We start from the raw sequence: 27,208 nt of genomic DNA on the forward strand, positions 1-27,208 counted from the left end.
AGTTCAAAGAGGTCAATAATCCTGAAAGGTGGCAGGTTTCTTCAGCATTGCTGGATTGGGACTTATCCAAACCATTGAAAGCATTCTATCTTTCTCTTGATTAGTGACTTGTAGATTTTTAAAACCATTTTTAAATTTCAAGATGTGAGACTCACTTTTTTTTGCACGCATTGGCTTCAATATCTCATTTTTGATACATATATGGTCAGTTAAGTTTCAAAATCGCAGATTTTGACAATAGTGGGAGACTTGTCAACACTTGTGCCACTGAATGCTGAGGGTGGGTGGTTAGATTCTCTATTGTTGTAAAATTTCATTCCAAGCACCGTCGTGGCACAAATGCTGCTTCGAATATGAAAATGAACATTGTCATAAAAAATACCCCCTAATAAATGTATAAGAGAAGGGAGGTCATTGTAAGGGAAGGGATGGAGAAATGGCTATTAACCTTTACTACTATTGACACTGCGTGACCTGCCAAGTCTCTCCACCACATTTGTGGATTGCACTAGTCCCCAGCAACTGCAGATTTTCTGGTTTGATTCTATTCAGATGTAGACGAGGTTTCACACCGTTTCAGCACACAGACAGCTATTTTTGGGGGGGTGGTTACAGTATTCCAGGGTTCTGCCTGATCTATAAAAGGTTTCAGAGTTTGGTAGGACATTGCAAGGTATTTTCATAAATTTTGCTGTTCATGGCCTTGCTCGGAGTCTATGGAATTTCACAGCACCTACAGGGTGCTGTGATGGGAAATCCAGCTGAACTAGGCATGAAAATAATATGGATACAAGAGAAGGCTAAAAACTACACCTCACCTCCTGACAGGAATTATTGTGCAAGTGGTGGAACAGTTAAGTCTATAGTGTATTAGAAGATGAGCTTGCTTGGCTGAAATAATTTCAACAATGGACAATGGAATAACTCACTTGACCAGCACCTAATCTATCACCCTAAAAATTCCTTCTATTACTAGCAGTGTGCGAAATCTGCAAGTTACTTTGCAATTACTCAACTACAATCCAAAAAAACTCTCCAAAATCTGTTCAGGGAGGGCTCCATGCACACAACAGTAGTGCCAATTGTAGGTTCTCTATCCTCAAAGTCTCACACCTCTCTGATATGGAATTTTGCCATTCCATCATCCAAGTTCAAATCTTGGAATTCAGACTCAACAGCATTGTGGAAGCTCATGGAAGCAAATTTACCAGGAATGCACCAATACAAGAAAGGGCCCACTAACCACACGAGCATTTCAGAATGGATCATGAAATATGACCATATTTGCAGTTCCCTTATTGTTGAAAAAAAAATTAAAATCTAATTTGTCACTTACCTTTCAGTTGAGTGGGAACTTCAGGAAAATCACGGATTAATTTCATGAAATCCGCTGGATCAGTGCCTGTTCAAATAATTTAAATTTTGTATTGTAATAAATCCATGTAACTCTATGATAAAATATGGACATTTTGAATGCAGCATGCAATTTTCTTCTTACCCAATTCATGTATCTCTTTTAGCACTCTCTTCAACTTTGGTAATCTATTTATCATTTTCACAAAGGATTCCCACATAACTTTTCGGGCAGCAGAGCCTTTTCCCATCACAAGAGTGAAAAGAACTTTGGAACTATAGGCCTTGCTCTGTTGCTCCACCACTTTCTGTGGACAATAATAATTGTTGATCAGAGAGAAAGACAAGCACAGGAAACTGACATTTTCCAGTGAGAGAATCTCGAACAATGTATCCATTGGATAAAGAAGTGATTGGAAGAATAATATTCTGTAAATGAATATTCTGTAGAAACCGGACAGCCAAATCAGCGCTGTCTGTTCAGACATTCAATAAGATTTTAAACTGATACTCATACTGACACTTGCACTAATCCCTCTGACTTTAAAAATAGATCCAACGGAGAGGAGTCACGTGATGGGAAAACCAGCCCTCTCCAGAAAAAAAGGAAGTTAGGAAAAGACAAAGCACAACAAAGAAATAGAAAATAAAGTTACAGAGAAGAGAAAGAAGATGGCACCCAAGAAGGAGAAAGTAAAAACAACTGGGAAAAAAAGAAAAGTCACCAGAGAAGAAAGAAGAAGGCCTTACCTGCATGAAGGAACAGGGAGTTGTGGTGGCGAGGAGCGCCCGATCCCCAAGGCTGGTGCCTGCCCTGTGGAGTCACGACCTCCCGACCAGTGGACTTCAAGCAAGAGTGCGCAATCAAAGGAAAAAGAGGACACTGATGGGAGGGGGGCTCAGCAGAGGAGAGGGCAGGCACAGTGCGATCAGCTGAGGGACGCCCGACACCAGGGCGCTCAGCTGGAGGACAAGGAAGGCAGCAGAGGAGGAAGTGAGGAAACAGACGAGGGAGAATGACGGAGGGGTGACCGACAAGAGGATCAACGGCAGAAGGCCCGACAGACAAGCAGTCCAGGAGGGGAGGACTAACAGCAAGAGGCCCAGCAAAGAGATAGAAGCAGCTCATCAGGAAAAACAGAAGAGACACAGACACAAAGAGAAGAAGACACAAACACAGGTACAGACACAGAAGAAGAGGAAGAAGAAGACCAAGATCTTCACAGAGAAATGGAAGGTAAAACTGATGGACAGAATATAGATAAAGCTTTTTTTGAATAACAAATGAGATCATTAAAAGAATGGTTATCATTCGAATTTAGTGCAATTAAAAGGAAAATGAAAAAAGCAGAAGATAAAATGCAAAGTTTAGAGCTGGTCATGACAGAAATAGGGAAAAATATGGAAGAGCAGGAAACGGCTGTAGAAATGGAAGTAAATGACAAGAGAAAAATTGGCAGAAAGTGACAAAAAAATTAAAGAGACACAAGAGTTGTTATCTCAGAAAATTGATATGTTGGAAAATTATAGTAGACGAAACAACATAAAAATAGTGGGCCTGAAGGACGGTGAAGAAGGCACAGACATGAAGGAATTTATAAAAGGATGGATCCCGAAGATCCTGGGAATGACAGAAAGCAGGAAGAAATGGAAATAGAAAGGGCACACAGAGCACTAGCTCCGAAGCCACAGGCACATCAAAAACCAAGAACCATCTTAGTAAAATTTTTTAGATATACGACAAGAGAAAATATACTGGAATGGGCAAGCAATAAAGTTAGAGAAGATAATAAGCCATTGGAATACAAGGGTCAAAAAATATTTTTTTACCCAGACACAAGTTTTGAACTTTTAAAGAGGAGGAAGAAGTTTAATACAGCAAAAACGATTTTATGGAAAAAAGGTTATGAATTCATGTTAAGATATCCAGCCCTGCTTAAAATATTTATACCTGGGGAGCAAAACAGACTGTTCTCAGATCCAGAGGAAGCACAAGAATTCGCAGAACATTTGCAGGACAGAAGAGATGAAGAACGGTGATAAAGTGTATATATGTAAAGCTGTAAAGAACTAAAGAAGGTAAAGAGAAGGGAAGGAAGGAAGCAAGGGGGAAAAAAGAGAGCTTTGTTGTATGTGTAAAAAAAAGTGTTTTCTGGGGGGGCTGGGGGGGGGGGGGGGAGGAGAGGGAATAACCTTTACTGCAAAATCACTTGATGCTTGCGAGCAAGATCGCAATCCAAATGGAAAGGGAAGTTGTGGTTGTCCGGCAAGGGATAAGGGGCAACTCAGAGAGGGGGGGAGCATTTGGGGTTAAGGTATAATTGGGTGTGGGAACTGTTGGAGTATTTTATGTTTTAAATGTGTTGTCATACATTGAGTTTAATAAGGGAAAACTAAGAGATCAAAATGGGAAAAAAGGGGATGAAGGAGGCGAGGAAGTGGAAAAGAAGTGTAAGCAAGATATAAGATGGCCACGTTGAATTCTATGATTATAAACATTAATGGAATACATAACCAAATTAAAAGGAAGAGGCTACTAAATTTATTGAAGAAGGAAAAAATAGATATAGCATTTGTGCAGGAAATGCATCGAACTGAAGTGGAATATAACAAATTAAAGTGAGACTGGGTAGGACATGTAGTGGTAGTATCATATAATTCAAAAGCTAAAGGTGCAGACATATTAGTTAACAAAAATATACCAATCAAAATAGAGGTGGAAATAATAGATCCAGCAGGGAGGTTCGCAATGATAAAGAGTCAGATATACTCAGAGTTTTGGAATTTGCTCAATATATATGCGCCTAATGAGGAGGATCAAAAGTTTATGCAGGATTTTTTTTGAAGATTGCAGACACACAAGGAAATATATTGATAGGAGGGGATTTTAACCTTAATTTGGATCCAATGTTGGGTAAAACTGGACAAAAGACAAGCAAAAAGAATAAAGTAGCCAAATTTATGGTTAAGTCAATGTAGGAAATGAAATTTATGGATATATGGAGGAGGCAGCACCCAAGAGAGAAGGAATATTCATATTATTCGAGTAGGCACAAAACATACTCAGGGATTGATATGTTTTTGTTGAGGGCCCATATTCAAGGGAGAGTTTGGAAAACTGAAGTATAAAGCTAGTCTACTATAAGATCATTCATTAGCAATAGAACTGAAGGACATCCCACCAAGAACATATAGATGGAGGTTAAACTCCATGCTACTTAAAAGGCAGGAATTTAGAGAGTTTATTGAATGACAAATTAAAACATATTTTGAAATAAACACAGAATCAGTGAAAGACAAATTTATATTATGGGACGCAATGAAAGCCTTCATTAGAGGGCAGATAATAAGTTATGTAACCAAGATGAAAAAGGATTACAATTGGAAAATAGAGCAGTTGGAAAGGGAGATAGTAAGTATAGAAAGGAAATTAGTAAAAAGGGATGATATGATGAAAAAGAGAGAATTGGCGGACAAAAGAATAAAATCTGAAACATTACAAACGTAAAAGGTGAAGAAGAACACAATGAAAACAAAGGAAAAGTATTATGAACTGGGAGAAAAAAACACATAAAATATTAGCCTGGCAACTTATAATAGAACAAGCTAAAAGAACTGTATTGGCATCAAGGAAAAAGGACAAACAAATTTCATAAAACCCAACAGAGATTAATGAAAACTTTAAGGAATTTTATGAACAACTATGCCAAACTGAGAATGAGGGGAAAGATGATAAAATAGAATGATTTTAGCAAAAATTGAACTGCCAAAATTGAAAGAATAGGAACAAAACAAACTGATAAAACGATTTGAAATTAAGGAAGTACAGGATATATTAAAAAACCTCCAGGAGAGGATGGATTCCCAATAGAATTTTATAAAACATTTAAAGAGTTATTAATTCCTCCTCTCCTGGAAGTAATGAACCAGGTATAAGAAACACAAAACTTGCCAGATACATGTAAGATAGCAATAATTAAAGTAATACCAAAGACGGGGAAGGATCCATTAACACCAGCTTCATATAGACCAATATCTCTACTTAACTCAGATTATAAGATGATATTGAAATTATTAGCAAACAGATTGGCTGATTGTGTACCAAAAATAGTAAAACAAGATCAAAGTGGATTTATTAAGAAAAGATGAACAGCGGATAATGTCTGTAAACTTATTAATCCAATTCATGCAGTTCAAGGAAATAAGAAGCCAACAGTGGCTATTGCTTTAGATGCAGAAAAAGCCTTTGACAGAGTAGAGTGGAATTATTTATTTAAAGTATTACAGAAGTTCAATCTACCAGAAAAATATATAAATTGGATTAAAGCATTGTATAATGGACCATTGGCAAAGATAACAGTAAATGGATATGTATCAAATCAATTTAAATTAAGTAGGTCAACTAGACAGGGATGTTCATTATCCCCCTCATTGTTCGCCTTAGCAATAGAACATTTGACAGCACTGATAATAATAGAAAATAAACTAAAAGGGATAAAAGTAAAGGAGAAGGAGTATAAAATCATCTTATTTGCAGATGACGTCATAGTATACCTAACAGAACCAGAGATATCAATAAAAGAATTACATAAGAAATTGAAGGAGTATGGTGAAATATCGGGGTACAAGATCAATGAAAAGTGAAGTGATGCCAATGAGTAACGCAGACTATACAGAATTTAAAAAAGAATCACCATTTAAATGGCAAGCACAAGCAATCCGATATAATAACTTAAGCCACTTGAACAAATTAAATTATTATTGCAGTAAGACTTAGAACATTGGAAAGAATACCGCTAATGTTGATAGGGAGGGTAAACTGCATTAAAATGAACATGTTCCCAAGGATATAATACTTATTTCAAATGTTACCAATTCCATTAACAGAATTTTTAAAAAACGAACTAAAGAGAATAATAAGGAAATTCTTGTGGAAAGGGAGGAAACCGAGGGTAGCGTTAGATAAATTAACAGAGAGGTACAACCAAGGTGGTTTGCAGTTAGCAAACTTTAGAAATTATTATAGAGCAGCACAATTAATGTATTTATCATTTTTTAATTAGACAAGGAAAAAACCAGACTGGACTAAGATAGAACTAGATAAAATAGGGGAGAAGGTACTGGAACATATACTTTATAAGTGGGATGAGAAGCTGGTGCAATATAATAGCTCACCAGTATTGCATCATTTACTTAATACATGGAAGATCCATTTAGAAAGGAAAAAAAAATGAATACCAAATACCAAAATTATTATTGATGCAAAATCCACTAAAACCTTTTACAATAGATAACCTTTCCTTTAGAGAATAGGAGAGAAAAGGAATCAAAAGAATAAAAAATTGTTCTTTGGGAAATAATTTATTAACATTTGAACAGTTGAAGTACAAATATGGAATAACTCATGGTACAATGTTTGCATATCATCAACTTAAAGCTTATATAAAGGATACATTGGGAAACAGATTGAGATTACCTGAAGGAAGCAGTTTTGAATATGTGATTACAGACACAATGATAATTAAAAGATTTATAATCGAGTCCACGCTGCTGAAGATCCAGCTGCGCTGGATGGGTCACGTCTCCAGAATGGAGGACCATCGCCTTCCCAAGATCGTATTATATGGCGAGCTCTCCACTGGCCACCGTGACAGAGGTGCACCAAAGAAAAGGTACAAGGACTGCCTAAAGAAATCTCTTGGTGCCTGCCACATTGACCACCGCCAGTGGGCTGATAACGCCTCAAACCGTGCATCTTGGCGCCTCACAGTTTGGCGGGCAGCAACCTCCTTTGAAGAAGACCGCAGAGCCCACCTCACTGACAAAAGGCAAAGGAGGAAAAACCCAACACCCAACCCCAACCAACCAATTTTCCCTTGCAACCGCTGCAATCGTGTCTGCCTGTCCCGCATCGGACTTGTCAGCCACAAACGAGCCTGCAGCTGACGTGGACTTTTTACCCCCTCCATAAATCTTCGTCCGCGAAGCCAAGCCAAAGATAACGAACATGTACATTAAGCTGCAAGTAATGGAAAATGAAGAAATAAACTATAAACCTTAACAGAAGTGGGAAAAGGATTTAAACATAAAGATAAAAAATGAAGTATGGGAAATGTTATGTTCTGGAACTATGAAGAATACAATAAACACAAGGTTATGCATGATACAGTATAATTGGTTACACAATATCACTCCTCAAAAATGAAAAGAATGGGATTCAACATTATCAGATAGATGTTTTCACTGTAAGAAGGAAATGGGAACAACAGTACATGCAATTTGGGCATTTACGAAAGTGAATACGTTTTGGGAAGAATTAAATCAGATATTAAATAAAATCACAAAAAATAACACACCAAAAAATCCAGAGATCTTTCTTTTAAGTAACATAAGAAGTAAAGAATTAGGCCTCAAATTGGATAAATCGCAATAAAGATTCATTATGATAGCCTTAGCAATAGCAAAAAAAAATATAATGTCAACTTGGAAAATGGAAGAGAGCCGGAGAATACAGCAATGGTACATAAAATTAATAAATGTATTCCATTGGAAAAAATAACCTATAATTTAAAAAATAAAGTCACATTGTTTGAACAAATTTGGGAACCATACATGGAACATAACAGAGAGAGCTTGCCTCGGACCTCCATCCCCTAAAATGATAAGAAGACAAAACGACTAGATTCAGTATGTAACAAATTGATCATGCATTTTTCTTGTTTACTTTCCTTTGTGTGAAGATATTGTTTAATGGTTTTATTGTATATGTTGAATATTTATGGGTTTTGGAGGAGGTGGGAAGTGGGGAGGGAAGGAAAGGGGAAAAAAGGGAGAAAATGACACTGTGTATATTTAATGAGAAATGTTTGTACATATTTTGGTTGATACGGTTCACAGTGTGAAAACAAAAATACATCCAACATGTCTCAGTGAAAATGCTACTAGGATGGAGCAAACTTGAAGGAGAGAATTTTAAAAAAACTGATCATCCTAAATATAAAGGTAACAGCAAGAATCAGTATAACAAATACAGTGAGGAGGAGTGGGGAAGAGAAATACTAACAAAGGAACAAATAGCATTTGTTATAATGGGATTGTAATTTGATAGCTACCACTGAGAAAAAGGAAATACTTTTGACAATAATTTCACTTGCACATTAAATAATACATGTGTGTATAAATTGGACAGCATGGTTGTATCGTGATTAGCGCAAGACTTTTACAGCGCTAGTGATCGAGACCCGTTTTTGAATCCTGTGCTGTCAGGAGTTTATACTTTCTCCCTGTATCTGAGTAGTTTACCCTGGAGGCCCAGGTTTCCTCCAACTGTTTGAAATGTACTGGGGGTGGGGGGATGGGAGTGGCAGGGGAGTAGGTTAATTGTGTGGAAATTGGGAGACATGTACTAGTGGGACGAAATTGCCTGTTAATTTGTTGTGTTTAAATTTTAAAAAAACACAGCATGACTCCAGGCAAAGTAATTTTGGTGGCAGGTTACTGAAGGGAAAATGAACCATAGTAAACCTGTAGAAGTAGAAAAAAAATACAGAAATGCTGGAGGAACTCAGCTGGTCATGCAATGTCCAGAGGAGGTAAAGATATATAACATTTTGCACTTCAGCCCTTCATCAAGATAAAAAGGGCACAGGCCCGAAATGTCAGTTATATATCTTTACCTCCTGTGGGTGCTGCGAAAACCACTGAGATCCTATAGCATTTCTTTATTTTTACTACAATCACAGCGTCTGTAGGTTTTCATGTTTTACTCCATGTTTAATAATGACAGTAGTGGGTCTGTGGCCATTTGATCGACCTCTCAGTGAAGAATATCAAAAAGACAACATCTTAAAATTAAGATTTTTTTCTCTAAAAAAAATGGACAAAATAAGTATTAAGAAACCAAGGCAGCCAAGAACAAAAATGGAAGAAGCTTCTACTCAGCCAGGAACATGGAGCAAAAGCCAAAAAAGGAGTGGCGCAAGAGCGACCTTGGGCCCGACGGACCCTGGTAGAGCTGGGGAGTCAAGACAATAATCAAATATTATCCTGGAGAAAATGGAAAACTTGAGCAATCGATTTGCTGGCGTCGAAAATGTAATGAGAGACACGACTGAAAGGATGACTGAAATTAAAGAAATCGATGAAGACTTAATGGAAAGAATGAACCAAGCAAAAGAAGACTTGGTAAAAACACAGGATAAACTAAAAGCTTTGGAGAAAGATGCAAAGCAATGGGTGTTGGACAGACAAGGTCTGCTGGACAAGATTGACCATATGGAGAATTTTAGCAGACAAAATAATGTTTAAATTATTGGACTGAAAGAAGGAATCAAGGGAAGAGATCTGGTGAACTTCTTCAAAACATGGATCCCACAAGTGCTGAGAGAAGACAAATTCAGAGAAAAATTGCATATTGAAAGGGCTCACCCGACCTTCGGTCCCAGAAGAGCTGGTGATCAGTGACCACAACCGGTCCTGGTAAGACTTTTGATTTACTGGGAATGGGAAACAATTCTGGGAGCAGCATATGAATACTCTAAGTAAAATAATGGCATGCTGGAGATTGACCATGAAAAAGTGCTATTCTTCCAAGATTTTAGTCCTAGTTTGATTAAGCAAAAGAAGTAATTTGATGATGTAAAAAGGCAATTGCATTTCAAAAACTAGAAATATTCGATGATATACACTGTGACTCTGAGGGGCAAAGCAGCAGAAGGTAATCTATAATTTTTCAAGACTAAGAAAGAGGTGGAAGACTTCCTGCGAGGTTTATGAAAAGACTACGGTTGCCAAAGAAGACCGTGAAGAATGTTTACAATGGGACTAAGTAAAAGTTATATTAAAAAAAAACATTTTGTATTTATTGTTGAAAAGAAAATTTTATTGAAATGTTTACAGAGAGTTCAGAAAATTGGGAAAAGTAGTAGCAAAGTGAAGACTTGGTCCAAGGGGGAGAATGGTGCCCAGAGAGGAGTATATATAAAAGATGGAGTTCTTCATCCTTGAGAGATTCCTTGGGCTTTTTTCATGGCTTTCGGGGTTTCCTGTTTACGTCACAGTCAGGGCAGGGACACTATGTTTTTTTTAAAGGGGAAAGATCACTATTATTTAAACAATCAAAAAGACTTTTATTGTTCAACAATATTTGTTTAAAAAATCAATATGGATAGAATGTTAAAATGTATTAGTCTTAATGTTAATAGGATAAATGGAATAGTGAAAAGGAGGTGGATTTCGGCATACATATAAAATTAAAGACAGATATAGTCTTTCTATAAGAAACACCTCTTATTAAATTGGAACATGCTAAATTAAAAAAAGGATGGGTGGGACAAGTAACATCGTCTACATTTGGCTCAAAAGCAAAAAAAGTAGCATTCCTAATTAAAAATAAATACCAATAATAATAGAAGATACACTGACTGACCAAGCCAGAAGATTTGTATGACATATTGTAAAATTTATGCAGAATCATGGACATTTACGGACATCTAATGCACCAAATTATGATGATGAAGCCTTTATGAAGAATATCTTTTTAAAAACAGCAGATGGAAGACAAAATATACTGGTTGGAGGAGACTTCAATTTCTGTCTAGATCCAATATTGGATAAATCGGCCAGAACAGTGACAAGGGCAAAAGATGCAAAAATGACACGATCGTTTATGAAGGATTTAAATTTGATTCATATATAGAGGCAGCTTAATCCCTTAGAAAGAGACTATTTGTTCTACTCAAGGATACATGATTCACATACAAGGATTGATTTGTTTTTAATGTCTGCGCAGTTAAAAAGTAGAGTGTGTTTAGATGGCGTCTCAATACCACACTGTTGAAGAGTAAGGACTTTTGTAAGTTTATTAAGAGACAGATAGAACCATTTTGTAACTCTAATCTCCTTTCTACTGATAATTGCTTTTTAATATTGGATAGGCTTAAAGCCTAAGAGGACAAATTATTTGTTATACAAAAAAAATCTTAAGAAAGAAGCTGGATGGTCTAGAGAAAGACATACAAAATTGGAAAAAGATTCTCAGAGAACAGGGTTACAAGAAAAATATAGATTATTAGAGAATAAAAATTGAAATATGACACATTATAAAACATAGAATGGAAAAAAACTATATTTAAAAACCAAAAATATTATGAATTAGGAGAATGGGTGCAAAAGTTTTATCTTGGCAGTTAAAGAGGAGTTATCTAAAATATATAATCAAAAAGAAATAAATAGGATTACATTGAAGATAGATGGAATCAAATATTTAGGAATAATGACAGATAATAATTTATGGAACTTATATAAATTTAATTATACTCTTAGAAAAAGAGAAAAATTTACAGAAATGAAAAGACCTGTTGATTAGTGGGAAGAATAAATGGTATTCTGCCAAGATTACAGCATCTTTTCAATTGTTGCCTAGTGCCCGACCAAAAAAATTAGTTAAATTATTGAATAATTACATAAGACAATTCCTATGGAATAACAAAGTGCCGAGAATTTCATTGGAAAAGTTAACAATGTGGAAGGACATCTGGACTTTAAGAAATACTATTTATCAGCACAAGAAAGATTTTCTTTCATTCCTTTTTACAAAAGACAGTCCCCTTTCTTGGATCCAAATGGGATTGAATTCAATAAGAAACAGCGAAGGATTTTATTTATTAACATAAAAGACAGATAACCCTAAAATAATACATAGGATTAGAATATGGCACAAAATAAATGAGTATACTGGGGAAAAAAAAGCAGGTGTCTCATTAAGAACACCCTTGAGTAAAACTATTACTACCTATGAATCTGGGTAACAAAATATTGAATTCATTGTATGATAAAAGGATTAAGATATATTGATGATTGTTATGTGGTGGGATCTCTCATGTCTTTTGAACAATTACGAAATAAATATGGAGCAGCTAATGGGACTTTCTTTTGTTTTCTCCAGCTAAGGTCGTTCCTAAGAGAAAGGCCCCACTTGAAATTAGTGAAGTGGAATGAATTGTAATTAGTGAAGTGGAATGAATTGAAATTAGTGCAGTTGAATGAATGATTTGGCAGGGGAATACACTTAAATGTATAACCAAGATGTACTACACTCTCCAAAATGAAAGTGGGAAACTAGGTTTACAGAGATCGAGAGAGATGGGAGTTGGATCTAGGTGTTGCAATAATGGAAAGATGGTGATTTGATTGATGTTTGGATAGCATGACATCAATTATAAGTTTATGATGGGCATAAACAAAGTATTAAAGGAGGGCATATACAAGTGCTTCAACCGCAGGTGGTCTGATTAGGATCAGACATAAGCTGTATTTGTGATGCAGTGCCAAAATGCTAGTCTGATAAATTTATGAACAGCTAATTGGAGATCTCTAACAATAATAAGTTGGAATATATAAGGGTGATAGAGAGACTAGTGACTTGGAGCTAGGAAGTAAAAAACTTCCAGAAGATGGTGCAGATCACTCTCCAGTCTGCATTGAAAGACACTGAGCACCCAGGAGTAAATATCTCCAGTGAACTATGCTGGTCCACAAATATTGATGCACCAGCACCTCTAATTCTTGAAAAGCCTGAGAAAATTTGGCAAGTCACCTGCCTTCCTCAAATTTCTACATTTGCACCATTGAATTTATTCTATCAGGGTGCATCACCACATTGAACAAGAAATGCTTTGCCAAAGATCACAGGAATCCGTAGAAGGTTGTGAACTCAATTCAGTCCAACATACAACTCCTGCCCCTTCAATGACTTCATCTATTCTTTCTGCTGCTTCAGAGAAGCAATGAACATACCAAGTCTCATTGCATCCATCATATACTCTCCACCTTCTATTGGAAGGGAGATTCACAAGTGTGATATCACACACCAAAAAGTTGAAGGAGAGTTTCTTTCCTGCTGTTATTAGACTCTTGAACGACCTCCAAAACAATGAAATTAATTAACCTTTGCTCTGTAACAACTGATACCTGTCACTCTACTGCCCCACATTGTGATTTCTTGCTGTACTAGTCTGGGATGTGTAATTACTCTGCTCACACTGCACTTCCCTTGGTATAAAGGGACAATAAACTTAAACTTAGAGCAATTCAGAAATAGTGCATGTAGCTTGGGAGAAGTAGTTGTGGGGTGAGGGAATGAGACTCCTCAGACGTTAAAAAGTGACATTAACTGCTTTATTTAATCACTTTTAAACTAATCAATGATTTTTTTTCATCCTTCTTCAGTATAAAAATTAAAATAAATGCAGTTAGGATTTAATGACAAATTTCAAACAAACACCATTGTGGTGTCATATTAGTTGCAGAGAAGCAGCTTGTAAAAGTTTGGTGATGCATTGATTTAACTGCACATGCGTAATTGAAGTTGTAATCCATTTTTCCAAATAAAAGTGCCAAGATAGGCAGTTGCTTCTATCTCAAGAAGCTCCCATGTGATGAAGCTTTTTAATTCTGTGTGGCTTTTGGATAAATGTCCCTCTTTAGGCCACCTGCAGTGGCTCAGTAAGTAGAGCTGCCTCATAGAGCCAGGGACCAGCTGTCTGACATTTGCAGGTTCTCCATGAGTCTGTATGTGGTTTGTCTGGGTATCCCGAGAATATGCAGATTGGATGACTGATTTGCTGCTCTAAATTGCCCCTCACAAAGGTGAGCAGTAGACTTTGGGAGGGCGAGAAAAGAATATTGCTGAGCATGGGAGGAAAATATGGGATTTATGTCAGATTAATGTAACTAGTTGGTCGATGGATGACTTTTCTGTGCTATATCTCTATGAAACGCCATTTGAAATGTCTTTGCTGGCGGAGGTACTATAAAGGCAATGATGTAACGGCAGCATTGCTGCTGGTGCGGCTCTGCAGAGAATCGCCGCAGGGTTGAACTGCCCAGTCTGACTGCCGTCAACTCTATACAGGTTTTAAACAGCCTGTTAAAGGAACCAATGGTGATATTATTTAAAATCCTGCCATCGCGGGGTCTAGACGCAAGATGGCGCACACCTATGATCGGCAGCTGTCACGACAGGTTCCATACTCCAGGTAAGCAGAGGACTGCATAGGGCACCAGAAAGTGGAAGAACACCCCACTTGAGAAGCAGAGGAGATGACCCATGGCACGGTGACCATGGCGCCGGACCAGTGAGGGGGCTCTCTCTGCAGCTGAGGACACACAGGTGGCGGGGCTGTTGCTGACTCAAGGTGAGGAACCCATGGAGGCTGCGGACTGGTGGAAGCTGTGGTCAAAGGATTCACAGAAGGCTGCGAATTGCTCATGGCTGGTTGAAGGGGTACCAGGTATTGGAACTGGGATGTGAGAGGGTGCTGAGAGCGCTGAAAATTTCCTAGTCATGTTGGAGGTTTGGATCTGGAGCTCGGGTTGCTGGTGGTTCAGACTGAAGTTTATGGGGCTATGGAGGATGCATGGGGACAATTCACAGACACTCAGTTTCGGGGGGGTGGGAAAAGCCTCTTTTGCTTCTCTTTCTCTGACGAAGAGGTGCCCGCCAATTTTGGCTGGTCGTGAATCAGTCTACCTGACAGCACACTAAAGTCAATTACATAACAATAAAGGAATCTTGAATGAATAGGAAGGAGTCTTATATTTTTGCTCAAAATGCTTCTCATTTTCTTTGCAGATCATTGTCACCTCCAAATTCCTTAAATTTAGCCAAGAAAGGAGGTGCAATTTTGTCGTTGCAGGAAGTCAAATCATACCTATTTGCTGTACAGAAACATCTGAGAATAGTTTTCAAATTTATCACTTTATCTTTGCTCTGTTTCCCTTCAACAAACCTTTGTGTTCTCATAGTTAATGCACTTTCAGTTTTGTGAATATGGGAGAAATGAAATTCATTAGATTTTTGTGCCACTCACCAAGTGGTCTTTTTCACTGAAATGCTGCTTCTCTTTCAACACAGAGCTGATTGATTTCACCTCTTCCTCAATTGCCTTTTCTAATCGGTCCCGGTAGAATTGCGTTAATTTGAACAGATGATGTTCTTTGCAATTTTCCAAAAGTTTAGTGAACTTAAAGGTCAGATCTAAGGGAAAAAAGTGAAACATTAACAATCATTATTCCAGGGTTTGCATTTACCAAACTGCTGAAGCCTCTTATAAATTACATCAAATGTCTTCTGAAAAATCATTTGGCATTTCATCATTGCATGTCTCAACAAATTAAATTGCATGTCAAATTCATGCCTTCTGCAACTAATCCTTTCTTGTTTAGCTTTTCATGCCATCCCTTATGTTTATTTATTTGACTTGAAATTACAGTTCACAAACCATGCCACAACAAACCAAAAACTAATTTTCATTGATGCTGTGGGTCCAGTGAGAGGAAGTTTGGTTACAGGTTTAGATTGGAAGAAAATTGGAAAATGCGCCTTGAAGGAAAAGAGATTGAGTGGAGTTTTGATTGGGGTGAAATAATAGGCAGACAGACATACAATAGTATGCAAAATGCAGTTGGAGAAGTGGAATTGAGGTGGAACTGTGGTTATGAAGGTGAATGAAGAAGAAATGTTCAATTATTTCAAAAGGAGATTTGATGTGGATAGGAGAAAAAATTGCAGGGGAAACGAATGAGGCAGCATGGATTCAATTAGATGAATAGCACGTTTAACATTAAAAAATGACACGAGTTGATCCTCCTTCGGTACACAGGTTTTATTTGACCCATATAGATATTGCAAATACAGGTACGCAATCCTTTCTCCGGAACCCTTGGGGGAACAGTGTGTTCCGAATTTCGGATTTTTCCGGATTTCGGAAAGCCAGATTTTAGCCCACCAAATTGTACTGCCGTATCCACCCCCACCCCTTCTAGTCGCACTGCCGTTTCCCCCCCCACGACTCACGCTGCCAGTCCCCCCCCCCCCCCACACCTCCTGCCCAACTTACGCTGCCGTCTCTCTCCCCACTTGCCGGATTTTGGAGCTTTCCGGATTTTAGAAACCTGGATAAAGGATTGTGTACCTGTATTAAAACCAGATTTGAAAATAGAAACAGACAGCGCTAATTTCCTATGACATCCCTCAAGGTTCTTGAGTTCATTAATGAAGCCAAGTAATATGGCCAGATGCTTTTCTGTCTCCCTTCACCACCAATTTAATGTTTTGATTTAGAAGCAGAAAAAAAAACTGTTCATCACCTCATAATGGGCTTGCGCTGTCTTTCATCCTGTCTCCTACATAGATCCGAGCCTGCAAAATGCTCCTACCCTTTCTATTCCAGATATGTTAGATCCTTTCACACACTCTTGAACAAAATGATTACCCCTCTGCTCCTGCTCTGTTATTCCCCCTGCCTCTTCTCCTGCACCTATTTATTCAGGCAGCTGGCTGCTTTTGCTCATACCTGATGAATAATCTAGGCCCAAAACATTGTATACCCTTTAATTTCTATGGTGCTGCATAACTGTTGGGTTTCTCTAGAATGTCTGTAAACTGCACCTGATCCCATGCTATGTAAACTTTCTTGTTCAACATCATAGTCAATATACATGCCTTGATCTCGATCTTTCTTTATCTCCAAAGATATATACAATCATAGTACACTATGAATCATTGAGTGCAATACTAGATCTCCCATTAGGGAATGAGACAGGTGACAGAAGTATGTGTAGGGAAATATTTTGGGTCCAGTGATCATTTTGGAGAAGGTTAGGTCTAGGCCTCAGGTTGAGATTCTAAATTAGAGAAAGGGAAGCTTTTTTGAAATGAGATAGGATCCATAATGTGCAGATTGGGATGAGTTGTTTTCGAGAAAGGATGTGCTTGGTTGGAGGAAGACCTTCAAAGATGACATTTTGAGAGCAGAGTTTGCATGTTCCTGTTAAGATTAAAGGCACAGTAAACTTGGTTTTCGAGGGATATTGGGGATATAGTTCGGAAGAAGAAAGAGGTGTATAGCAGGTATAGGCAACACAGAGCAAATGAGGTACTCGAGGAGTATAAAAAATACAAGAAAAAAAAACTAAAGAAAGAAATCTGGAAGGCCAAAAGAAAACACGAAGTTCCTTTGTCAGATAATGTAAAGAAAAGCCTAAGGATTTCTACAGGTATTAAGAGCAAAAGGATAGTAAGGGACAAAATTAATCCCCTCGAAAATCAGAGTGGTCGGCTAAGTATGGAAACAGAAGAGATGGAAGAGGTATTTACTGTGGTACGGAGTTGTGGGAAATAAGGAAATCAAGCAGTGAGGCCATGAAACCAATAGAGATTAGAGAGGAAGAGGTGCTTGTAGTCTTAAAGCTATTAAGGGTAAATAAATTCCCAGGGCCTGACAATATATTTCCTTGGACCTTGAGGGAGGCTAGTGTAGAAATTGCGGATCTGGCAGAAAAAGTTAGTGTCCTTAGCCATGGATGAGGTGCTGGAGGATTGAAGGGTAGCTCATGTTCCATTGTTTAAAAAAAAGGCTCCAGAAGTAACCCTGGAAACTAAAGACCTGTGAGCCTGATGTCAGAACAGGTACGAATTCTCTCATCTGAAATTCTGTAAACCGAAAACCTCTGAAAACCGAACATTTTCACAACTGCCTCCAACGTCCAGCTCCGTCGCAACCACTGCCAACGTCCAGTGCCCCCAATGCCCAGCGCCGCCACAACCGCCCCTGACGTCCAGCAGTGCAAATACTTAAAAGTACCACTGATTATTCAGATTATTCTATTATCTGAAAAACTCCAAATTCCAAAAAGTGTCTGGTCCCAAGAATTTTGGATAAAAGATTAAGCACCTGTAGTATGCAAGTTATTGGAAGATGTTCTTAGGGATTGTGTAGACAAGTATTTGGACAGCCAAGGACTGTTTAAGGATAGTCATCATGGCTTCGTGTGTGGTAGGTAGTGTTTATCCAATCTGATGGAGTGTTGAGGTTTACGGGAAAGTTGATGAAAGAAAGGTTGTGGATGTTGACTTTAGTTAGGCCTTTAACAAGGTCCCACATGGGAGATTAGTCAGAAAGGTTCAGATGCTGGTATTCATGGGATGGTAGTGAATTGGATTTGACATTGGCTACACAGGAGAATAATGGATGATTGCTTCTCACACTGAAGGCTATGACAAGTGGAGTGCCTCAGGGATTGGTGCTGGGACCATTGTTGTTTATCATCCAGATCATTGATATAGTTGACAATGTGGTAAGTTTGCAGATGATGCAAAGGCTTTCAAAACTTGCAGAGGGCTCTGGACCAGCTGGAAGAATGGGGTGAAAAATGACAGATGGAATTTAATGCAGACAGATATGACGTGTTTGGAAGGACAAAGCAAGAAAGGACATACACAGTGAATGGTAGTGTACTGAGGTGTACAGTGGAACAAAGGGATCCTGGAATACAGATCATAATTCCCTGAAAGTAGCATCACAAGTAGATAGGGTGGTAAAGAGATCTTTTGGCATATTGGCCTTCATAAATCAAAGTCTTGAGCATATGAGTTGGGATCTTATGATAAAATTGTACAAGACATTGATGAGGCCAAATTTGGAGTATTGTGTGCAGTTTTGGTCACCGAACTACAGGAAATATATCAATAAGATTGAAAGAGGGCATGGATCAGGAACTGAGGTACAGGGAAAGGTAAACAGGTTAGGACTTTATTCCCTGGAGCATAGAAGAATGAAGAGAGATTTTACAGAGGTATTTAAAATGATCAGGGTTCCAGACGTAGTAAATATAGGTCGGCTTTTTCCACTGAGGGTACAACCCAGAGGACATGGGTTAAGGGTGAAAAGGAAATGGTTAGGAGCAGTGGTTTTCAAACTTCCCCCTAAGATCACATTCCATCTTCAGAAATTCCTGTGATCAGTAAGGGATTACTTAAGGTGGTATGCGAGTGGAAAGTTTCAAAACCCACTATTTTAATCATACTTAATTGACCAGTTATGTGCATGGTTTCATAACTCCAAAGGAAATGGGCCCATGACAATTTTTCTCAAGCGGTGATTCTCAACCTTTATTCCCCCTCTCACATACCACTTTAAGCAATTCCTTACTAATCACAGAGCACTTATGGCATAGGGATTACTTAAGGTGGAATGTGAGTTTAGGGGGAGAGTTTGAAAAGCACTGTTTTAGAGGGAACATTAAGGGGAAATTCTTCACACAGTGTGGTGGGAGTGTCGAATGAGCTGCCAGCTGAAGTAGTGAATGCAGGCTCAATTTAGAAGAATTTAGACAGATGCATGGATTGAAGGGGAATGGTCATGGTATGGGTCAGTGGGATGAGGAAGAATATTTTTCTCTTGGTAGAGAGTCTAAAACTAGAGAGGACTGTTTTAAGGGTAGGAGAAAAATTGAAAAGGCACCAAAAGGGGGAACTTTTGTCCAGGTGCCGATGTTTCATCTCATTGGCTATGTAACTTGCTCTCCCTCGGCTTGTACTCTCTGGACTCACACTCCAAGGGTTGCGACTCCAAGGGTTCGCTCTCCATGGGGTACAACTGCATTGGCAAAGACCCCATGGGCTCACACTCCGTGGGCCCATACTCCGTGTTATAATTGCATTAGCTCGTACTCCGCGGGCTCAAACTCCGTAGGCTCGAACTCGACGGGATACAACAGCATTAGCTCACACTCCAAGGGCTCTCGCTCCACGGGCTATGACCGGAGAGGCTCACACACACTGGACTCACATTCCCTGGGCTATGACTGCATTAGCTCGTACTCCAAGGGTGGGAAGGGTTACACTCTAGGGGTGGGGAGGGACGCACTCTAGGGGTGGGGAGGGACGCACTCTAGGGGTGGGGAGGGACGCACTCTAGGGGTGGGGAGGGACGCACTCTAGGGGTGGGGAGGGACGCACTCCAGGGGTGGGGAGGGACGCACTCCAGGGGCTCTGGATGCATTTAATCACACTCCCTCGGCTACGACTTCAATAGCTCGCATTCTTTGGGCTTGCTCTCCACTGGCTACAATTACAAGGGCATGAACTCCCTGGGTTCACATTCTGTGAGTATGACGTTATGAGTACAACTTCATGAATACGGATTCAGATTTACTGTCAGAGTACATTCATGACATCACATTTAATCCTGAGATTCTTTTTCCTGTGGGTGAGGCAGAGTAACCATTTGTTGGCAATGCAAAAAAGAACTAACTCAATGTACTCAGTGAACAAACAAAGAAATGTGAACCAACAGCAATACAGAGAGAAAAATAACAACAAAGTGCTAATGTCAGAATCCTTAAACGAGTTCCTGGTTGAGTTTGTTGTTGAGGAGTTTGATGGTGGAGGGGTAACAGCTGTACCTGAACTTGGTGGTGCGAGCCTTGTGTCACCTATACTTCTTACCTGATGGCAGCAGCCAGAATAGAGCATGAACTGGGTGGTGTAGATCCTTGAAGATCGCGGCCATTCTCAAACGGCAGCATTCCCTGAAGATGAGGAGGGTTTTGCCTGTGATGTACTGGCTGTGTCCACTACCTTTTGGAGGGCTTTTCTCTCGGGGGTATTTGGTGTCGCCATACCAGACCATGATGCAGCCAGCTGGTCAGCACACTTTCCACTATATATCTGTTGAAATTTGCTAGGTTTTTCAATATCATACCAAACCTCTGCAAACTTCTAAGGAAGTAGAGGGGCTAATGTGCGTTCTTAACAAAGCCATTTGTGTGTCAGGTCCAGGAAAGATCGTCTGAAATAAGTGACTCTCATGAACTTCAATTTGCTCTCCTTCTCTGATTACCCAATCACTGGATTGAATACCTCTGGGTTTCCCTTCCTGAAGTCAACAATCAGCTCCTTGGTTTTGGTAACTTGTCGTTGGTGCACCATTCAACCAAATTTTCAATCTCTCTTCTATATGGTGACTCATCACCCCTTTTATACAACGCACTACCGTTGTGTTGTCAGCAAACTTGCAGATGGTGTTGCTGTTGTACTGAGCCACACAGTTGGAGGTATAGAGTGAATTGAGTAGGGGGTTAAGAACACAACCCTGAGGTGCTCCGGCACTGATAGAGATTGTAGAGGAGAAGTTCTTACCAATTCTCACTGATTGTAGCCTGGAAGTGAAGAAATCCAGGATCCAATTGCACAGGGGGTGTTAAGTCCCAGTATTGCATTTTGCTGATCACTTTTGAGGGGATGATGGTGTTAAATTCAAATTAGTCGATAAAGAGAATCCTGATGTATGCTCCTTTGCTGTCCAGGTGTTCCAGGTCTTTATATAAAGCCAATGAAATGGCATCCATCATAGACCTGTTGCTACGATAGGTGAATTGGATCGGATCCATGTTGTCACTCAGACAAGAGCTGATATGCTTCAACACCAGGTTTTCAAAACACTTTATCACTGTTGATGTGAGACCCATTGGTCGATAGTCATTTAGGCAGGTTATCACACTCTCCTTTTGCACATTGAAACAGGCGAGTATCATGCCTTGCCAGAGTGAGATGTTGAAGATATCTGTGAATACATTGGCAAGTTGGTCAGCACAGATTTTTAATACTTGGCTGAGTACTCCATCCAGACCAGATGCTTTCCTTGGATTCTCTCCATGACTCTACAGTGCTCACCAAAATCCATATCCAGATACTCATCCTCAACCATCCATTGGAACACTCTGATTGTACTGAGGGGTAAGCAGCATTAGTTGCTGACAAGGAGAGAAGTGAGTATGGTGGTATAGGCGGCTGAGAAAAAGGCCAAAAGACAAGGAGAGAGGGAGTCAGGACAGTACTGGACCATGACTGGACTGATGGCCATGCCACATTTACATCAGGAAGCTGCTGTTATTTTTCATTTAAATTTCAAATTTGACTTAACTGAAACATTTAAGTTATTTTGTACCATTGACATGATTAATTTTATTGTCGTGTTCTCTGAACATTTTTTGTTCATCGGAAATGGCATCACAGCATGGTACTTTTCTGTGAGCCGCTGTACGGCATGCAAAGCTAAGGTTTCACTATAACCCTGTCCATGAGATAATAAATAATTTAATTAAAATGTGAACTTGCCTGCATTCACTGCAGTTCTTGGATCTTGGGCCATGATGCTCCTATTAGCAGATGATGATTACCTATCGTAAATGCAATAATCAAATGAGAATTAGATAGATGTTAAGATGAAAAAGACATGCTTGCTCTCTTAAAGTTGGGATTCTCCATGACCCTTAATGCCAAAGGCACATTATACCCCCTCCATATTTCCCTCTTGTGAGTTCCGCTATCTTCTTCTGCAAAATAGACTTGTTTGATTTCAACCTTCCCTAACAGATACGCATCTCCTTTTACTTTAACAGAGCCTAAATATTTCTGGTCATCCAGCGTACCTCATTCTTACTCTCCATTCTCATAGGAATATGCTTTCTCTGAACTTTCCCAGTCTCTTAAATCTCCCACCATGTGCAAAGTTCCCCTTTTGGTTGAAAGTAGCCTATCCCAATCAATCTTTGCAAGCTCCTGTCTCCTCAGGACATCAAAATTAGCCTTAATAAAAGTGAGAACTTTCACATGTGGAACAGTTCTGTCTTTTCCCATGAATATTTTAAAACTAAGAGTGATGATCACTGGACCGAGAGTACTCCTCTACAGACACCTCAGTAACTTGTCCTGCCATGTTTCTCAAGAGGAGGTCCAATGCCATTTTGTCTCTATTGACATATTGTTTGAAAAAAAAAATCCTTTAGACTATGAGAATCACAATCAATGAGGGAAGTTGAAATCAGCAACTGTTCTGTCCCTGTTATCCTACAGCTGGCTGAGATTTCCTGACACATTTGCTCCTCTCATCCGCTAACCCAGACAATTTGGGATATGGGAAGAAACAGCAGCACCTAGAGAAAACCCATGCAGTCACAAGGAGAAAGCAATAAAGAGGAGGACGATATATTATGAAAATAAACTAGCCAAAATAGACAACCAGATGCTAAAAGTTTTTATAATTATATAAAGTGGAAAAAATGTGGCTAAAATGAATGTAAGTCCCTTGGAAGACAAGAAGGGGCAATAAATAATGGGAAATGCCAAAATGGTTACTTCAGGACAGTCTTAAAGTGGAGGACACGTCTAATTTGTCAAAGAGTGATGTTATGAATGTCATGGGAGATGAGGACTTCAATGCAGTTGATATCACTAAAGACTTTATTGCCGAACAAACTAAGGCCTGATGGTAGATAAGTCCCTTGGTGCTGATGGAATGCATCCAAGGGTAATAAAAGAAATGACAGAAGTTATAGCAGAAATAATAGTGCTAATTTACAAAAATTCTCTGGACAGGACATGGCAGATGGGAAAGCACCAAATGTTATTCTAATATTACAAAAATGTACAAGAAAGGCAACTATAGTTCCGTTTGCTTAATGTCGGTGTTCAGGAAAATGCTTGAAGTTGTCATTAAAGAAGAAATAGCACATCACCTGAATAGAAATGTTTTCATCAGGCAGATGTAGCATGGATTCAAGAGGGTTGTGTAATATGGAGGATCATGCATGCTATGTGAGACTAATGGTGGGTATCTAGTCAGAAGTCATCCCACCTGCCAATCAAGGTCAGGGCCTGCCCACAGATTAGTACACTCCTGTCCAATGGCCCCTGCAATCACCTAACCCACACCTGGACCAGACTCTCCAGTTGATTGCACTATAATGCCCAACACATGTGGTCCATCTGCCTCGGGACGAACCCCAGTTCTACTCCATGTTGCGAACCATGGGGGATGCTGGAGAGTCATTGGTAAGGTGTGTGCGGGCAAAGGTTTGGGATCTGTTATATTGGATACATAGAAATTACTGATCCTAGACTAGTTTAGTTCAGAGCCATGCCTGGACTATGTCAAAGGATGACGGGTATTGTATTTTATTCCTTGATTGCAAATCTATTTCTCCATGAGTGGTTGCAAGTATCAGATAGTTGTTCTATCCACTGCGATTGTATTTGAGTGGGCGTGTGTGTTTTATCCATGTTGCAATTTACCTATGTGTCTCAATAAAGATCAATAAAGGGACTTGTCAAAGTTGTTTTTCTCATAATATTTGATGCCTTAAGCAGGGTTCTTGGAGTCATGACTGAACACGGATACAGAGGAGATATTTTGGAATTGGGGAAGGAAAGCCAGTGAAGGCAGTGAGAGGATCCCCAGGTGGACCAACTATGGTGCAGGGCTTGGGAGCTTGGCTAACATGCTGGTGGATCATGGCAAATCAGTAGACCGATCCAAACACCTGGAGCCATATGGTGAGAAAATGGGACACCATGTAGTATCCCTCCTCAAGAAGTCAGGGTTCCCAAAGACTACGGGGAGACAGATGGGTGACCTTTGGCTAGCTTCTCTCCTGAGACACCAATGTGAGACCATAGAAAGATCAAGAGAGCGCCCCCCCAAAAAAGAGACAGAGACACTCTAGTAATGCTGTTCTGCACTGCAGGAGTCAACGTGGGCTTCCCAAGCCTGAGCCACAGATCTTGAGATGAAAGTGATTAAAATGCAACAGATGCACACAGTTTGCCAGTCCAACTGACAGCTTGATCCAGTTAAGATCTGGGCCAGTGAGGGGACGGGTTTGACACGTGGTCAGGGATGGGGACATATAGATGGACTGTGGTGAGAGAGAGGAGACTGGCACATATACACCTGCAGGCAAAGCTGGTGACCACACAGTCCCAAACCTACCACAATGGCACTCCGCCAATGCTACAGAATGGGGAAGCATCAGAGATTCCGGGGACCTCATGGGGACATATCTGTGGCTGCTGTGAGACCAAGGAGACATGACAATTCAGCTAAAGAGATAACTGGGCTAGAGGATTAATATCACTAGTGGCCGGGCAAACACCTGGCTGTGTGGCTGCTCTGACTCTGGGATGAGGATGCTCCCAATGTGGTCTCTCTTACCAGGAAGCGAGCACCCTGGATAGCTTATCTCAGTGGTTCTCAATCCTTGTCTTTCCACTCATGTACCACCATAAGCAATCCCTTCCTATTCACATATCACCTATGACATAGGAAATACTTTAAGTGGTACGTGAGTGGAAAGAAAAAGGTTGAGATCCACTGGCCTATCCAATCACCAATAATAACCTGCAGGCACTGTCTGAAGGGGTCAGTGGTGGCACCTCCATATGGGATAGGGTGGGCCATATGGCGAGCCCAATACGCCACTCTCCTAGAATGGAATCTAAACAATGGCCACAGTAGAACACTATTAGTGAAGGGATAATGGTCATCAAAGAATGGACATTAATTACCGGGATCATTGGGGGAGTCCGTGATCGCCATTTCCCCGAGAACACAAGGGTGACATGATGCCTCAGCAGAGTACTCTTACCACAGTTACCACAGCATACCCTGATCTAAAAGCAGTGGTCCTGGCCCTCATGGGACCGGCAACTGGAAAGACTGTCTGGAAAGTCATCAGACTTCTAGAAAGGCTTGAATACATGGAGTGGGAGGCACCCGGTAAATTCCGCAAGACCGAGGCAAGGGTTGGTAAAGTGACACCCCCAGTTTACTCGCAAAGAATTTTACAAGGTATTGGTGTGTGCCAGTGTGGAACGCGCTCGCATTAATGGGATTCACATCTCTGCTATGTATGCTCTCTGGAAGGAGCATTGAAGGGAGGAGTTTAGAAGTCCCCACCCATGGCTCAGCGCAATCCCCCCTTAGCTCCTACTCCACCCACAGTGGCCCCGACTCCCTTCGGGGAAAGCTAACAACCCTGCTGTGCAAGGAAATTGCCCATATCTAGCAAGAGGAAACATCGCCTGCAGGGTGGCCAACCTCCACCCCCACCCCCCCCACAGAATAGAGGCCCTGAAGATTTACTCAGCGATTCTGTCCTGTCCAGGCAACCCAAGGCCATGTTTCCCGGCCGTACATTGGGCCAACAGGAACACACTATTGTTGGATGGCCTGAGTAGATGTTGGGGCTGAACACAGTATTATCCCCAATAATCCTGCAGTTTGGAGAGGACAGTAGGTCTCTGTAGAGGGTAGGAGGGTCCACTGTTCCCACCAAAGACCTCACCCTCTGCCTATCCATAGGCATTGAACCACACCGACCTGTCAGGCCGTTGAGTGTATCTTGGAATGAATGTGCTCAAGGGGCAGTCCTTGTGTACCAACAGGAGGAGATTCACTTTTGGGGTTGCCTGCATGACCATAGTAGTTGGAGCAGCCAAATGGGAGTGCATAATCATCTCCCACCCCCTCTCCAAGGTAGTCAGCACCAGACAATACTGGGTGTCTGGGGGCACCAAAAAATCACAAACAATTGATGGATTATTGCAGGAGAGAGTCATCCGACTTGCTGCCTCCCTATTCAACAGCCCGATCTGGCCCGTACGCAAGAAGAATTGCACGTGGCACATGACCATTGATTACAGGCAGGTAAACAAGGTTGCCACTCCCCTCACTGTCAGTCGCTGATGTGGTCATCCTGGTGGAGGACAATGGGAGACGGGAGATCAAGCATTGCTATGCCTTTATCAATTTGACCAGTGCTTTTTTTCCAACTTCCTTCATTTCCAATTCCTAGGGTCAATTTGTGTTTACCTTAGAATGCCCTTGACATACTAATTTCTTCCTTGTATGCACGAGCAAAGGCCGTTAACATTGAAAAAATGCAGCGCCCCAGTTAAATAATCCTCTTCCGAGGCATCTAGTGAGATTCCAACCAGAGAGAAATTCCTGCGGCTGCAAAAAATAAGATCGTCAATGCTTCAGTGGCCACAAATAAGGTCGAAACCCAGCAGTATGTGGGCTTTTTTTTGTTTCTGACTCCAGCACATTCCCCATCTAACTATGCTGCTTTTCCACCCTACGGTGTTTCGAGAGAGAAAACAACATTCCAATGGGGACCCAAGCAGAAAACAGCCTTTGAAATGGTAAAACAAGCTGGTAAACAAGCACTG

At 40.2% G+C, this 27,208-nt stretch overlaps 1 protein-coding gene across 6 annotated transcripts in view; it reads right to left on the reverse strand.

Moving 5' to 3' along the window:
* The window catches only part of LOC138764914 (NACHT, LRR and PYD domains-containing protein 3-like), a 37,509-nt gene extending 10,562 nt beyond the window's left edge, over positions 1 to 26,947 (reverse strand). For 2 of the 6 annotated variants that reach the window (XM_069941350.1, XM_069941349.1), the window contains exons 1-5: positions 26,850 to 26,945; positions 22,316 to 22,377; positions 15,225 to 15,391; positions 1,499 to 1,661; positions 1,337 to 1,402 (exon numbers count right to left, since the gene is read on the reverse strand). In XM_069941350.1, coding sequence (XP_069797451.1) covers positions 1,337 to 1,402; positions 1,499 to 1,661; positions 15,225 to 15,391; positions 22,316 to 22,349 — 430 coding nt within the window. In that variant the 5' untranslated portion in view covers positions 22,350 to 22,377; positions 26,850 to 26,945. Of the gene's footprint in view, positions 1 to 1,336; positions 1,403 to 1,498; positions 1,662 to 15,224; positions 15,392 to 22,315; positions 22,378 to 26,849 lie in introns of those variants that run through there. The other 4 variants (XM_069941348.1, XM_069941354.1, XM_069941351.1 and 1 more) reach the window with 4 other exon arrangements.
* Between the last annotated feature and the right edge of the window lie 261 nt (positions 26,948 to 27,208).

Source organism: Narcine bancroftii, chromosome 5, assembly GCF_036971445.1.
Source record: "Narcine bancroftii isolate sNarBan1 chromosome 5, sNarBan1.hap1, whole genome shotgun sequence".
NCBI lineage: Eukaryota > Metazoa > Chordata > Chondrichthyes > Torpediniformes > Narcinidae > Narcine > Narcine bancroftii.